The sequence below is a fragment of the Trachurus trachurus genome (assembly GCF_905171665.1).
Source record: "Trachurus trachurus genome assembly, chromosome: 15".
NCBI lineage: Eukaryota > Metazoa > Chordata > Actinopteri > Carangiformes > Carangidae > Trachurus > Trachurus trachurus.
The window spans coordinates 18,695,540-18,712,758 of NC_139906.1; the positions used below are offsets into that span (position 1 = coordinate 18,695,540).

At 38.2% G+C, this 17,219-nt stretch overlaps 1 protein-coding gene across 1 annotated transcript in view; it reads right to left on the minus strand.

The window, feature by feature from the left end:
* Window positions 1-17,219, minus strand: part of eys (eyes shut homolog) — a gene marked incomplete at both ends in the record, with an annotated part of 145,668 nt that overhangs the window by 102,436 nt on the left and 26,013 nt on the right. The window contains 8 exons of the mRNA XM_083988625.1: window positions 2,058-2,171; window positions 3,203-3,316; window positions 6,648-6,761; window positions 6,863-6,985; window positions 9,064-9,177; window positions 9,910-10,032; window positions 11,952-12,065; window positions 14,158-14,280. Of these exons, the coding sequence (XP_083844751.1) occupies window positions 2,058-2,171; window positions 3,203-3,316; window positions 6,648-6,761; window positions 6,863-6,985; window positions 9,064-9,177; window positions 9,910-10,032; window positions 11,952-12,065; window positions 14,158-14,280 (939 nt within the window). The remainder of the gene's footprint in view (window positions 1-2,057; window positions 2,172-3,202; window positions 3,317-6,647; window positions 6,762-6,862; window positions 6,986-9,063; window positions 9,178-9,909; window positions 10,033-11,951; window positions 12,066-14,157; window positions 14,281-17,219) is intronic.

A 17,219-nucleotide genomic window follows, 5' to 3' on the forward strand; every position in this document is an offset into this window, starting at 1 on the left:
AATCGTTCGCCTGGAGTGGGTTCAGCATGGTTCCATCAAACTGTATGTCAGGCCCATTATGGCTTTTGGCTGAGCCAGCAGGTTGTTTCTAACTGAGTTAGTTAAGAATCTGACAGGTTCAGAAAGTTTAGACCTGGCTAAGTCAGCTTACTACATAGAAATCTGGTGGAGATATTTTAAATTTGGTACTTTCACGCAGATATTTTTCCTGTCATCTCGGAGAACAACAGAACAGTCCATCACTGACAGTTTCTTAGACGCCGCATTAGCTACTTTCAATGACACTTTCAAAATACTACGTACAGACTTAACTGGTCATTGTACAGTATAAGAAGCACGAGTGGATCTCCTAAGTGTGAACAGGTTGCCGGATCTGCCAATCCCACAATCAACAACCCACTCTAAAGCTATTAACTGCTTTTGGAGCTCTCACCAACTCCAGGACTGTAAGACAGCAAAGTGTTCACTGCCAAGTCCCTCTTTCTGTGTCTACAATTGGATATACTGAGTAACAATGAGCATATACCAGTTTGATGAGTGGTAGCAAGCTTGTGTATTAAATTAATTTGCTTAATTTGTTTCTGAGGCTTTCCCTTTCAAATGTCTGAGGTTTAACAAGGACGATAGTCGAGGTGCTGATTGGCCCTAAAAACAAATTGTTAACAACTGAGGCTTCTGCTTCTGTAAGATGCAGATTTGTTGAAATCATCAGCTACAAACCAATTTGTTCCAATTAGGACACAAACTAATTCTTTATCTATTTATTGCTGTGGTTAAACATTACTTTTCTTTTGTATTGAAACAAGCAAACAAAAGTTATTATGTGTATGCATGCGTATGAGTTACGAGAGTTATGAGAGGCTGTGCTCTGTTGCTTTAATATTGGAAAAATAAAACAGAAAATGTCATAAAGTGTCATGTCTGGAGTTTTCTTGTATTTGGTTTTATATCCAACTTTTTCTGTTTATAGCATTTTAATGCTACCACATCATGAAGTGGCCAATACCATGCCTTACAGTAGAAAGAGTGTTCAATGGGTAATTGACTGTGTGTAATTTCTGCTGTACTTTCTATATCCCTTTGAATTACAGCTGAAGACATTTTCATTGGAGCTCTGAATCTTCTTTCTTACGCTGTCAGTATGTCTTTGAAGTACCTTCTTATAAATTCCATGTGACATTTTCTGGAGTCATTTCCTCCTGGACAAGCTGCTGTAAAGCCCAGATTTGTGAAGTGCTGCACCGACTGTTGTCCTTCCAGGAAGATCTCAAGCCAATGAGCTCATTAGATCTGTCTGTGGAGTGGTCCTTGGGTTTTGACCAAGGTCTTTCTCGACTGGTTGCTCAATTTGTTAGGATGAGTGCGTCTAAGAAAAGTCTGTCTGTTTTTACACATTCATTAATTATAAAGCCCTTTGTACGCTTGTGAAATCCCACAACTAGAATTATACAATATCTGCTGACAATGTCTTGCAATGACTTTGAGCAAGAGTCTACAGTATACTCTGACACGCACAGTTAACAGTAGATTTATGATATGATAATAACAAACAGCTTGTATTTCGCTGTAAATTACAACATTTATTTATCATTTATCATAGGGATCTGGTTATTTAAAATATCAATTCAAAATGTTTAATCACTCATTTAAATTAGTTGCAGTTGCAAATAGAATCATACATCTAAATATATATATACTATATATATTCATTCGTGATAGGGGAAGAATAGAATCATGAAAATAAAACATTATAATCTTGAGCCCTGTGACCGACTTTGTCCCTATGTCAGCTGGGATTGGTAAAATTGATAATGCCGTACAGTGACAATAGCTCTATTCTCTGACTAAATGATGGAAGTTGTCAATTGTGTAGCAGAAGCCCCTACCACAGTTTACATCTCACTAATTACTCAAGTTTTCCTTATTTAACTACAGGTAGTAAATGAAGATGTACTCATTTTGTTCAGACATGTGAAGTGAGTTCAGACAGGTGAAAATAATAGCATGTGAAGTTAATTAACTTTGCTTTTTGTCCCCATTCCCTCAGTGCTCATTACCTTTAAATGGAGCCACACATTGGCAGAAGTAATTACCAGGCTGGTCAATGCAAGTGGCTCCATTCTTGCAGGGAGATGAAGCACACTCGTCAATGTCAAGTTCACACTCTGTACCTTTGACAGAAAAGAGCACAGATTGATAAATATGTCACATCAAAAGGTCACTGACATGTATGTTTGGCAGGTAAGAGCTAATCAATGAGCACTCTTGGTGTTGTAAATTAAATCAGGAAAGAAGGTTTTTCTATCTTATAGACGCCAACTTGTGCTCTTGTTCATACAACATGCTTGCTGACTTCACTGCAGACAACTACAAACTTTCAAACATAAACAGAAGCTGAGAACGCAGCTCCTTTGTGATCGCAAGCCTCAGCTCTGCAGTCAGTATTGCTGTTTACTGTATAATGCACTGTGAACCATGCACAGTGGGAATTATTAGCGCTTATTAGGAAACAGTTCAAATCTGTTACTGTGTTTGACTTTTATGGGTGGAAATGCATTATCTTTGTTTTAACATGAAGTCATTATTCATCTTTGTACTTGAAACAGCTGGCCTCGCAGCACCACATGTGGGGATATAATTATTCTGCAAGACATCAAAAAGTGTGAAAGTATTAAACCTCTCCTCTGTCTCTACACTATTTCAAGGAGCTGCTGGCAACTGATTTTACTTCAAAACGTACCTGTTGAACTGCCAATACTTAATTTATGAATAAACACTGTGACTGATCTGAATGTGTTGTTTTAAATGGTGACTTAGTACACAAATAAAGCAATCTCTTTCCAAATGCAGGTCAGGTTATTTGTCACCTAATGGAAATGACAAATGAGCAGCTCCATACAGTAGATAGGCTACAGTGATGTGGTGCAGCTACTGCTAAGTTATACTGCTAAAATGCTAATCTAAAGAAGCAACAATGATAAACATCATACAAACCATGAGCTACCATGACTAACATGTAAGCATATACTGTTAAACCTCTTGAGAAGTGATGTTTGGAATAGAATATATCAGAAATACAGCTGTGTGCACAATTGAATGCAATACAAAAGCTAGGTATTCATCCACATGGCTTCATACTGTATTCATACAGTACAAGACTTTCATGTAAAAACATACATATATTCTTCTCACCCATACTAACCTGTAAAGCCGGGCGCACAGACACATCCATAGCCGTGAGCAAGGTCAACACATGTGCCTTTGTGCAGACAGGGAGAAGATGTGCACTCATCCATGCTGACTTCACAGTATTCCCCTGTAATGACATGAGAATAAAAAAACGTTAGTGGGAACAAATACTTATATTTATGTGTCATATTGTAGCTTTGATTTGGATTTGATGTTTTCAACTTCCACTCAACTTAGTAAACTTTATGTTGTATTTGACTTCAAGCCTTTTCATGTAGAATGTGAAATCTGATCACTGGTGACAACTTGAATCCATTGGCTCCAGAGTTTCAGACAGTTGTCACAAAAATGTTATTGAAATGTATTGTTCACATGCACATTTCACAACACAGCCAAAATTAATTTGACACTGATATTTTGTTTTGAATATTCAATAAAGAGAGTCTAAAAGTCCAGATGTCAAAGCTTTAACAACAACAACTGTGCTGTTTCTCTGGAAAAGCAAGATAATGACGCTGTCATCTTTCTGTCCCGACAAATACACTTTATGTGGCTGACATATATTTATTTTTTAATTGTGAATTGTGTTGACCCAGTATATAGTTTATTCTCTTTGTGATTCTCTTCTTATTTGCTTTTTCTTAAACTACAAAGCAGATTAGCTGTATACAAACTAATCTGCAAGATAGATTTTTTTGGACTATTTCACACATTTGCAGTCTCTAAGCTCTGGAGGAGGCTGTAACAGTGTGAAATGCAAGAAGTGAGAAGAGGTCTTTGAATTATAGCAACATTCCATATAATTACAGTGCACTGTTTGTGCTGCTCTCCTCACGCTATAAAGGATAGAGCTTGTTTTATAGCCTAATCGCATCCCATGTGGCTTGAAGTTTAGCGTGGGTTTAGGTCCTCTCAGGACGACTTCATCTACATTTTACATGTCTTCTGCCACAAGAGCCACAAGAAAATAATTTGATTTGTCAATTGGTTGGTCGGTCTGTTGCTCACTGATCTTATGCCAAATGATAGATGCCAGTCATCTGGCAAATATTTCGAATGGAGAGTCATATTCCAAGAAGATACATTTTGTGACTATGTTTTGGGTTGCAATGAAATTTACAAAGGAAATTCATGGTTCCTAGAGAATAACTCTTGGACAAGTACTTTGCACACGGCATGTTAAGATTTAATGGCTGTTCTAGATATTCATGGTCCCCAGAGGATTACCTCTTCTGCCTTTGTGATCCCCTGACCTTCACATATAATCCATACACTAATGTGTAATTTAATTGCCAAGAAATATGGTGACATTAAAGCTCCCGCAGGAATAAGCCCTGCTCTGGCCCCATTAAACTCACGACATGAAATAGGTTCAACCAAAAGTAAAACCCCAAATCTTGCCAAAATTGCCAAAAGTATCTGAAATATCAAAAATATAAATAAGCCTGCTCTTATTCCATATGATGTTTCTACTACGTCATTGTGGGGTGGTAAAATCTCACATCAAGATGAAGCCGCGAAGGTATCACCTTCGCACTGCAACCCAATGTGATCCCAATGTGAGTGACACAGCTTTCTGTGATACTGTCGCGTGTCACTGCGCAGCATCACTAACTGTCCACCAGCTTTTTCTCATGGCTCATTCACATGAAAGAAAACACCTACATGCCACACCAGTGATAAAATAAGTTACATTGTATCACTGCCATTGTTTTTTCCGTGTCATGACTCGTTGAAGACTGATCGCACATGCAATTAGTGCACAAAGAGCGGTACACGCAAAGGAGGGAGGGACAGAAATGGCAGTTTGATTGACACATCACGATCCAATCATCTTGAACGTTGCTTTCAAGATGGACAGGACTGTCCATCCCACAGGTGACTGACTTTTTTCATTTTTGTGAAAAAGCATTAAATTGGTTGCAATTGGAGTGTGAAGAGGATTTCAAACAATTTATTAAAAAATGCTCCAGAATAGGATCTCTAATCCTACCTTTAAAAAGAAAAACACTTTGTATTCTAATTTATATAATTTGTGTTTACAATGAAAATCAAAAAAATCATTAACTACCTGTTTTCAATAACGAATTTTGAGAAGAAAATCAAATGACGGATATGTTGTTCCTAAAACAACACGTATGCTTATTATTTTCTGGTTATGATGTTAACCATTCATAGAACCTGAATCTGTATCTAAAATAACATGCTTTCACGATTTAATGCATTACCCGCCATACACTTTGAGCAGAAACAGCCTTTTCCTCTTCATGTAAAAAAATGTATATATCTGATCAGATTTCTGTGACTCCTTGTAACTGCTCCTTAAGCAGTTTCCATTATTGATAAGATCCCTCCAATACATTTACAACACCACCTGTATTTTATGGAGATATAGAACAAGCAATATAAATATTATGTATAGTGAATAACACTAGTTGGATCCAGCCCCAAGCATGAAAAAAGATATGCACTTATGTTTTAGACTGATCTGTGTTTAATAAATAAGCAAGACTTTAAAGGTTTAACTTAAATCCCTCAAATAATTCCACATCGCATTTAGTGATAATGCATGTAGCACTACAGACAAGTTCTCTGTGACATGGTGTGTGACTCAATCATAGTCTATGTGCAGTATAGTCGACTGGCATGGAAACAGAAAACGAGCAACACCAAGCAGACTCTGGAAGATGCATTTCAAGCCAGTGAGAGCTGACCACAGCTTGGCTGAACATTCTTGGAGCACAGGGAGATACGTTTATAACAGATGGATGGTCAGCTGCTCTATATGAATATCATATGACCTTAAGGATTAAAAGCCTGTATGAGCACATAATTACATACTGAAAGTTGGTGCTCAGCCGGAACAGAGTTCAACACACTCAAATGTGCATCCATATATCTTGTTGACATTATGGTGGAATTATAAAATTTCATTGGCAGCACAACCACTGATTAAAATACATGACACAGTGGCATGCTGCATTCTAAGTACTGTAGCACCACTGTTGTTATTAAAAAAAAACCTAGTGTGCAGTGTCCGGATGAAAAACAGTTAATTTCTTATTATGTTGTATAAGGAGTTGTCGAATTTATCTTAGCTATTCTGAAAACGATTTTCTGACACAATTATTAAGTTTCATGCTAAATATAAAGTTCTACATTAAAGAGTCAGGTTTTGTGAGACCACATTACATGAAAACTATTGATATGTACTGTATTATTACACTCAAAATTCAAATTAATGATTGAATTTCCATCTTCAGTTATTTGTATGCCTAACCATTGTGTAGCTCGGCAGCAAAATCTAGTTTTGATCTGTTTTCAAACCTGCCACTTAGAGGACATTGGGATGAAGAGTTGGGCTGAACTTGGCAACTCTCCATCATCCATCATACTGCAGTTTGTCTCAGCAATGTTGTTCAAACAAACACAGCCACGGTAAGATGCATATAAAATACCTGCGACTCCAGGAGGACACTGGCAGCTGAATGAGTTGAGCTCATCAATACAGGAGCCTCCATTCCGGCAAGGCTGGCTGAGACATTCATTCACTTCAATCTCACAGTTACTTCCTGAGAAAGTATTAAAGGCACACAGCACGTTGACGTATTGCTTCTATGAATAAAATGTCACTTTAACTGACAAAGAACGACATCAAACAGCTTTCACTTACCAATAAATCCAGGTGCACAGAAGCAGTTGTAGCCATTCACGGCGTCTTTACAAATACTCAGGACTCCACACGGCTGTTCTTCACAATCGTCAATGTTTATCTCACAAAACTGGCCTCTAAAACCTGCACAGAGAGAACAGCTTTATCTTTTTATTACTCTTCCCAGTAAAGAAGATTTTTTTTTCTTTCTAACACTAATAAAAATTCAATGATAAAATGTACAATCACTGTAATAAAATATAATTGCTGCTTTAAATTTTTACAAACAAACAGGAATGATTTCAGTATTACTTTAAAAACACAAGGTTATTCAGATGTGACACTTGTATATAATCAAAAATAATGACTGAAGTTAAAATGACACAACTGTGACACATTTTTTGGGATTAATGTGCCACAGTTGTGTTTTTATCTTGAGCACAGGGATGCCCGCACACACACACAGATATGAAGTCAACACAATACATGTTTCTGTTGAGTTTCGCTGTTGAGCAGCAGGTAGTGGTCAGGTACAAAGAAACATAACAGCAAAGCATTACTGTAATTACTGCATGTTTGCTAAACTTCAACATAACAAAAACTCAAAAGTAGATGAACAACAGCAGACGCTTAATTTGACTGTACAGAGTTTAGTTTGTATTTTGTTAAATTACATAATGTTTACCACGTGCAATTACTGAAATTGGTGCCTTTTTTTTTTATAATTGTCGTTCTTTTTTTCATACTTCTGTTTATCTGATGATGGCACATATTATACAATGACAATGTCTTGCTTGCTGAACACTTTTCATAAGCTGAGGAGTAACTTCATAGCCAATTATTAAATATGGTAATCCATAATTACTAATTATGGATAAAATGTTAGTTATTTGGAATTTATAGCATGAAATATTGTTGAACTAAGTTCCAATGATTTTCTCTGTTGTTTAGTAATTACAAGCAAAAACTACACAGGTATATACAGCATTTTAACATGCACATTATCGTGAATGAACCATTAACGTCATCTAATTAGGCAGTTACTGAATAAATATGTTCTAACCTGTGACTTACTGCAATGAAATATGAGAGAGGCTACATACCCTTCTGTGCCATATACAATTAGGCTTTAAAGCCATATAACAGCAGTATATTCCTTTGATAATAAATTATTTCTTTGATGAAATGCCAAGGACTCCTGGTTCCTAAGTGGGCAAACAGACATCCCAAGATTCATCACTGCTTTGAAGTCAGCTCACAAACTGAAGTACTGACTTACACATTTCATATGGCTGTTACGTGTTGTTCCTTAAGGCCAAAGAGATTAGACTCCCACAGAGAAGGAAGCCGAACAAGTGAAAGCATCAAACCGGGTGAGTTTCTCTTACCTACATGATTCATTTGAGGAATCGCCTTCGATGGAAACAAGCCCTGGCTGAATGGTGAACCCACCTGGTAAACAATTGCATTTGAACCCTCTTGATAGATCCACACACGCTGAACCGTGTTGACACAGGCCATCGACACAGTGCTTTATAGGTGTTTTGCAGTGCGGCCCAGTGTAGCCATGTTGACACACACATCTATAAGTATTTGCCAGCTCTTCACAGTGGAGAGTCCCCTCAGGGTCGCAAGGATTTGACACACATTGGTTCACAGATGAGGAGCAGTCTTTGCCATGGTATCCTGTAAGAGGTGGGATCAAAGAAGTGATTGATGTGCTGTGCTGTGTACAGTATCCTCCTGCCTTCCCACGTCTGGCAGACATCATGGATTGTGATTTCACGTAATGCTGTCATTGCCAGTGTCTTTCCTCCCAGCTGATTTACATATTTTATCCAGCCAGAGTACAAAAGCGCTAAAACCAAGGAGGGATTTCAGCATCAGTACACAACCTACAGAAAATAAACTGCACTGTGTGGATTTTTCACCAATTGTAACTAATTTGTGGATTTGTACATGAGCTTTCTAATGGTATTCACTTAGAGGTAAAAGCTGTTTTGGTGATACCACAGTAATGAAAAACACTAATATGTTTTCACATGCATTAAGGGCTGAATTCACAAGAGGGATTGATTTAGAAAAAACCAACAGGAGCACATGGTTACACTGATGACATAGCTAAGTACTACTGCACTACTGTGTCCACACTTCTAGATGGAATTACTGGAGTAATTACAGAAGGAACATATTATCTACTATATAAATATGAGTTTTAATACCTGGGTGGCAAATACAATGTATTTCTCCGGCTAAGCTGCGGGAGCAGGTTCCTCCATTTTTGCAGGAGGCGGCATCTGATGCACATGCAGACGCAACTGAGGAGCAATTCTTACCTGGAAGGTAAAAAAAAAGAATGTCAATTAAACCTGATTGTGTTAATTGAGATTAACGTAAACTAAGAAACAAAAACATCACATCACAAACATAATGACACATCTCAATTACCTCCCATGCAAATGAGTTTGACTGCAGAGAGCAACTGCCATTAATATGATGGACTAGCACAATGTGTTATGCTTGTGCTTGGTAATGGAGCCGATACGGATGATGATGATGCGGTGCAACACCTGAATCTTTGTATTTTCAGTGTCTATCACAGCTTCTTCCTACAGCTAAAGGCAGATACCATTTATTAAGTCTCATTTTTAATCTGTTTGTAGTGTCACAGCCCAAAAAATATGAATAAAACTGATGAGGTTATATAAAGGTTGCATTCATACCAGACTAAAATATAAAAATGGAGGAACAATGAACACCTATTATTAATATAGAACTTGGCATTTTGCCAACTTGAATCATATATCTCTCTATGATGGATTTAATAAAAGATATACAGCACTTTATTATATTTTAAACCAATATATCATCTTTGGATAAATACTACGACCTACATTGCAGAAAGAAAGATCTTTATAGTCAGTCAGCTGCAGTCACTCTGAAATTGGTGAATGAGTGCTAACATTAGACAATGGGTACACTTTGATGGTTATCACTGCTGAAGAGTCATCAATCTGCACTGTGTTCATTAAAGTCCAACTATGAAAACGATGACAGAGATAACTCACCAGCAAAGCCCGAAGGACAGACGCACTCATAGTCTGCAACCAGGTCAACACAAGTGGAATTATTGGCGCAATATCCATGGACACATTCATCATAGTTGATTTCACAGTTCACCCCCCCAAACCCTGGTATTGAGAGAAAAAAAGGGTAAATCTCATCAGAGATGGAGTGTGAATGTCAGTAAACACATGGCTTGAAAAGATACTAATTAGTATCAAATTAGAGCCAAAAGCAACGTTTTGCTGTTGTGAAATTTCACATGACTTTTTACTGCAAGTAAACAAGCGCATACAGTACCACGAAGAGCAGACTGCAGCCGTGTCTGTGTATTCGAGAAATATAAGATTAATTTCTCCATATTTGTACTTTATGTCTGGATGATTAATATTCTCTTGTGCTGATTAATTTTTAGTTGTATCAGCACATTTGATATTTTCAACATGAAAGGTTGAATTCATGAGGTAAAAGCGAGCGCTGACAATTTCTGACATTTTAGTTCCCCATAAATATATTCCATCGCATGGTCACGCTACAAAATGACTATCATTAGCACTGTCACACACTGCAGCTACAGGAGGCCCATGACTAATGCTTGGCTATCAGCACCATCGGTGCAGGTCAAATTCTCATCATTTCTCAAACTGACCATGGAACCAATTTCCACTTCTCTCCATGTCATAAAATTTGACAATTATCCTGACTTCATTAAAAATGCATAACAGACTTCACCCGCAATCAAGGTTTAATCAGAGGTATGTCTAACAGGTAAGATGTCAACTGGACCAAGAAATGATTGGAGGAAAAAAAAAACAGCAGGGATGTATTCCTTCTTACTCTAATGATGCAAGTGACGATTTCTGCAAACACCACAGCAACTGACTTCACTGATTAGTTCCTGCTCTTAAATATCCTGCTTGTGGTCGGGATGAAATTTAACTTTCTACACAAAAATGTCTGCACAGATATCAAGATAAACCTTTTGCTGGCATCTTATTAGAGAGGAAGATTAGGACCAAGAATCTTCTCCAGCTTCTCCAGCCAAACCTGCTGAGTCCTTGTACCTCCACTCAGTTATATCAAGGCAGTTATCTGCTTCTTTTGTTCAGCACATATTCAACCAAACTGAGTCTGCAGATAAGACACCGTCCGTACTGAATGAAATGCACAGGGAGTGGTCTCTTCATCTGGAAATAATAATTTAATAACATTGTATGTCTTTTTTTTTTTTTTTGATTATAAAAAGGAGTTTTTTTTTCTTTAGCAGAGTATGGGGAGGACTGATTCACATCCATTTTCTGCATTAATGAGCTCTTGAGTGGATAATATTGAAGAAATTGGTTTGAGAAAGATCAAATTTTTGTTGTAATTGTTGAGATGATTAAAAACATGACTGATCATTATGAAGATCTGAGAGGAAAGATATTCTTTCCGGTTTCCAAGGGATAAAAATGATGGCCTTGTTGCTGATGGTAAATCTGGGCTTGGGGCTCACTGTAAAACTGGATAAAGGGAACAAACTCATAATTAGAAAACAGGCCCTGAGACAAAGTAGGTTGATCATCTCTACAGTACATATCAGTCTCATTGGAGAAATGGAAACCGATGCACACTCTCAATTAACAGTGGGATGTGTGTTGAAGTAAATACATATCATTAAGTGTATATAGGATTCATTTGTGTTGTGTCATGACATGTATTGAATACTAAGGAGTTGCAGCGGAATTCATTTGTTTCTCACAAGGCTTTGCAAGATGGGTTTCTTTCTTTCATGGTTGTGAAACAATGGCACCAAATAGAGGAAGGTAGATCCTTGTTGATTTGAGCTGTAGATGTAGTGGGAAGTCTTTTCATCTCTGTTTGGCAATTTATCCACAGGCATAATAAGGTGTTTGAGAAGCTTTTCCATTTAAAACCAAGGTCACAATGGCAGGGATCAAATCCAGACAGTTGCAAAAAAAAAAAAAATCAATAATGATCTGAATTAACCACAAAATATTATCAACTCAACTACTGTGGGATCTGAGGTAGTCACACTGCAACTTACCCTCTGAGCAGAAGCACTGATACAGGTCAATGCCATCCACACAAACACCATCGTTCTGGCATGGTTCTGACTCACACTCGTTGAGATTTACTTCACAAAATGATCCTCCAAACCCTGCAGCACATGTCAAAACAAAAAAGAAAAGGAGAAAAAAAAACAGTTAAGAGTTTTTGCCCCGTTTCACTCCTCAGCCAATTAGGATCAGCATGACTTTGTTTTCACAAACAAAAGCTGGTTTTCAAAGCTTGTATTGATTCAAAGAGCTTGCTGGGCACATGCAGACTCAGCTCACTGGATCATTTAATCATGTTTAATAAGAGCCAGTCATTGCCCTTCTGATTTATTACATTAAAGAAGCCAAATCCAGTGATTTTTAAGATCAAAGTCAATCTATACACAAAGGGAACCACATGAAACAAATAACATGCATCAGTGCACACATGTAAACACTCCTGCATGCACACTCACACACCGGCACAGACCATTAAAGAGGAGAAACCTGTCAGTGTTTAAGCCACATTATTGCTGCTGCTACTCAGACTGCATGTGGGTTAACCTCTCACTTAACTAGCATACACATTTGTGAAATGTGTACAACACAAACGCTTCACACAGACAGCAAGGGACTGAGCAGGAGCGTATGGGTGCTGAGATGCTCTTCACAAATAGATGCATGTAAAATGAATATAAAAAGAAGTCGTGGAAGCTTCTTACTGCAGCATAAGCAGGTTTCCTCCAAAAAAAAACAAAAAAACTGTGGTGTTATACAAAAAAAACAATACAAAAAAAACCAACAAAAACAAAAACAACTGCTGCATTGCGAAAACCTGCTAGATGACAAAAAAAAGAGAAAAACTCATGCCAAGTAAGGGGTGTTTGATGAAACAAGAGCTTCTGAAGCTCAAATAAATTTATGGCAAAAATAAGTCTTGCACTGCAAAGCTGCTCCTTTGAAATAAATGCTAATGTAAAACAAAAAGATACTGCTGTCAAAAACTGTTTTGGGGGTTGTAAAAACACAATTATCGCCTTGCAAAATCTGCTCTTTAGGAAACTTTAATCACCTTAGAAATCTGGGAGGAATTTCCCCAGGAACTTTAGTAACAAGCCTGAACTGTATTTGATGCTTATGTGTCTCAAATCATACATTAACCATAACACCCTCTGCTCAGTTCATCCAGCATCCTCAGTTCAAGGATGTGATTTAGTGTATGTACTAAATACTAGGTCAAAAAGTTGACAGCGTGGGATATACAGTATGTCGAGGGAGGGTTTGTGTAACATGTTTTGCAGCACATCAGCTTGGCAAGCATTAGATAATATGGATGCCAAGACTGTCGACCTGAAACATCTAGACAAGACAGCACCTCACAGTTTGCCCTTGAGGAGTGATCTGCGGGGAGAAGCTCGCCGCAGGTTGCTTTCATTTACATAAGAAATCACTCACAATCCTTCACTTTGACATCTGGCGAGCAAAAGTGCAACAGGAGTAATGAAGTTATGGTTATTGATTGGGTTACATGAACTTCTCTGTAATAGCCAGTCATTTGAAAACAGATAGCGGAGCTGGTGTAGGGTAGTGTGGACTGAATTTTGACTGGTCTGACAGGTAAAATATCTTTATTACCATGTATCCTAACCGCATCAAGGAATATGCTACACAACTTCCTGTGTATCAGCACCCGCTATCAGAGTGATGCTCTGTCACTTACTGCACACGCAGCCTCGACTCTGAAGCCTCGTTACCCCCAGCGAGCCTCCGAGTATCTAACAGGTCAAGCCTGTTCCACTTACTCCCGTGTTGTCCCTGTCACTGCTGGCAGCTACTGCTGTGATAACACTGTCATCCTCATGGAGGGGAATCAGTGAGACTTGACCTTGACTGACACAAAAATATTTTTCTTCTTTCGCAAGAATTGTCACATTAATCTAAACTTTAATCTTAAACTTGCAGTACGCTGTCCAACTGTTGGGACTAGTTTTTCCTTCTTTTTTGATACATTACTGTGTGTTACAGTACTGTATGTGCTTGAAGTAGCACATAAGGAGCAATTAAAACGAAAACAAATAGAAAAAGCTGATTTACTTTTTGACCTACAACTAGTTAAATACTTCCTGAAGTACAGTGAGCCTCACTTTGTACAGCATGTGCTCGTTTTCCAGCCGTTAATGTGCATGCATGAAAAATATAAGACCCATTGCTCACCTTTTTTACATGTGCAAGACACGTTCTGTCCACCCTTGGTCTCAGTGCACATTACAGTATGTTCACTGCAGATTCCAAATGAGCAGAGGTCAATATCCACGGAGCAATCTTTCCCCTTGAATCCTGTAAAAACAAAATTGAGTTCCAATGAAAAAAGAAAGAAAAAACAGCACAACCTTGGGGGAAACCAGCCATAAGGGCCGTAATCATAAAGCTGCAGGAAGAGCAGGAAGACACATCATGTAACACCACATTTATGCGGGCCTACGTTTTATTAGGTAAAGACACCTTTGCTTTAGCAGATTAATGGGGGTATTGATTTCTCCCTGTGCAATCTACCTGCTATGCAGTATGCTAATTGAGTGAATCATTGACAGAGACCCACCCTACCCAACTGATCTATATCACATTTATCTGCCCAGCCAAAAGCCCGTCTGCATGTCACTGATAGATACCCATGTCAATAGCTATTGTTGTAAATAAAGCACAGATGGTGTGACTGATACATGTGTTAGTACAAATAAAGATGACTTAAAAGAAGAACTCTTATAGATCGCTGTGTATCACATGTGTGAGCCCATAAGGTAATGTAGGTTCATTTACATTTTGTATATCATTACTGCATTTGCAGTGAGTCAGAGTTTATTAAGTTATAGCCTACAACAAAATGTTTTGCACATGGGAACTTTAAAAAAGAAAAAAGAAAAAAGCCCACATCCACATTGCATTAATCTGTGTGCAGTCAGTGTCTGGAAAGTAGGTCTCACTCACTCACAGGCAAATGAGTGAAATATTTCAAAGTCACTTCCTAGTGCTAATTCCCTCCATCAAGACATGGACATACTGTCCAGCACACAGCATGTATATATGATCACGTACTGTAGTACGTTTTAGCTGCTAGTAGTCTCCATTGTTCCTATAATGTAACCTGTATCTATTGCAGCGTTGCTTTACACCAACACATCCGTCTAGATGTTTGATGACCTTCCAACTACCCTTTTCCCATCATATTATATATTGCCCTGACTAGTTAATGGACAGCTATTGCCTCCAACAGAGTGTTTCAGAAGTGTTTAATAACCAATTGTGCATGCAATTCACTCTGAGGTTAATGTTGCATGAAGGAATGTCACATTTACAGTGTCACCATCTCCAAATGGGACTCCCCTATTCTGTGTGACAGCGACAAGCAGCTCAGCCCCAATTCTGCTGCATAAAGACGGGCACAAAGTAGAACTCACTTTTCTTTTCTTTATCTTTCCCCACAGGAACAAGTCAGACTATAGCGTTTCTTGAACACATCACAGCAATTTTCTCATGTACTCATGTTCAGTGGTTAATGATAACAGTCGTGGGTCGTAACTATCGCTCAGTTCTAAGAGTTGCTGCTCATCAGTTTTATTTAATCATCTCTCATCAGCCATGGCTCACAGGGCTTCGGCTGCTTCACTGAGCTGAAAAACTAAAATCCGTGTTCTTGGATCGAAATCACCAAATTCAGATGTTACCTTCAAAGTCGAGTTAATAAGGCAAAGGAGCGTTATGGTTGTGTACGATTAAGAAACCTGAAATTGGCTAGTGTAGCTCATTAGCTCCACTGAAGAGGTTGTGTTCTTTTGGCCTTGTGTCTGTATAGTAGTTAGTCGGGTAAACACCCAACAGAATTCAGTGGAATTTGGTGAAAAGTCATGTGAAAAGGTCAAGGAGGGGGTGATTAGTTTTCAGTTCTGATCAGAAGCTAATAATGCCATTATATACTCCTCTGTGAAGCACAACAACAGGTCTTTTTCTCTCTCTGGGTTGCTTGGTTTAAGAAAAGTAGGTGCACAACTGTAGGGGTTTTCATCTAAGCAGATTTTTCTACAACTTCAATGTCTGCTAAACTGTTTCACAACCATTACTAAATTCTGTCATATCCTTGCTATAGACCATTTCTATGCTGGTAAACAGTGGTGATGTATTCTGTGGGCGGAGCTTCACTGGCGGCAGAAAGTGGCCGCTGCTCTGGTGTTAACAACACAGGGAAGCTGGTAGTGAGAGCGGCAAAATCAGAGGAAGATGGAGCATTCAGAGGCCTTTAACGCTTTGTCAATAGAAAACAGGTTGTCATTCATAAGTAAGATAACTATTAGCAACGGGTAAGGGTTTCCTGACCGTGTTCACTGTCAGGTCCGTGGGTCACTGATGCAACTAAATGGCCAACACTCCAGTGGCTGGACATCTTTGTGTATCTTGTTGAGAAACCCAGCCTCTAGTCTAGTCTTCTTCTTCTTCCCCATTGTTGATTCTTTTTTTCTTTTCAATTATACTGTATGTATTGTAGTGTTGTTTTAAACTGTTTTTATGTAAATGGGACAACGGATGGAAATTAGCATTTTTGCTACAATCCAGCATATTTACATATTGTATGTTCATCAACGTGCACTGTCCCATCTAAATAAACAAATAAATACAAATACAAATCTACACCAAAGACAAACTCAAAGCAAACAAATCCCTCAATGCATATAACTCAGTTCTTTGTGGTCATGTCCAGATCATTGAGTATAAAGTTTGGCTGATGGTTTTTGTGTTTGTGTTACGGACCGACGCACTGCCCAGCTAGCAACAAGGACAGGTTTGGTTCACAAATGATTTGGATGAGCCAGTCAAAAGGCTTCAAACATTTGCCTGATGTCGGTTCCTAACATCTTGTAGCTGTGGGCTTAAGGAAATGTCACACTTACTGATTTTGCTCCACAATTATATAAAAACAACAACAAAAAAACGACAGCTTTATGAATTTAAATGGTACTAACATCGTGGCAACAAGCCTGACACAGTCGTGACAGGATTTAGACACCCTACAAAAGCCATGGCTGCCATCAACTAATCAGCACAATAATGTCAATCACTGTGTGTTGTTGTGATGCAGATTAAACAACCTTGGCAACCTTGACTTAAGCATCCTACTGCAGAGTTTTACTGCAAAATTGGATAACACATAAATCTGGATGCATGGATGGAAAATAGTGATGGCTTTTCTGATTCTTATCAAGTTTTCTTTTATTTATTTTGTTTGC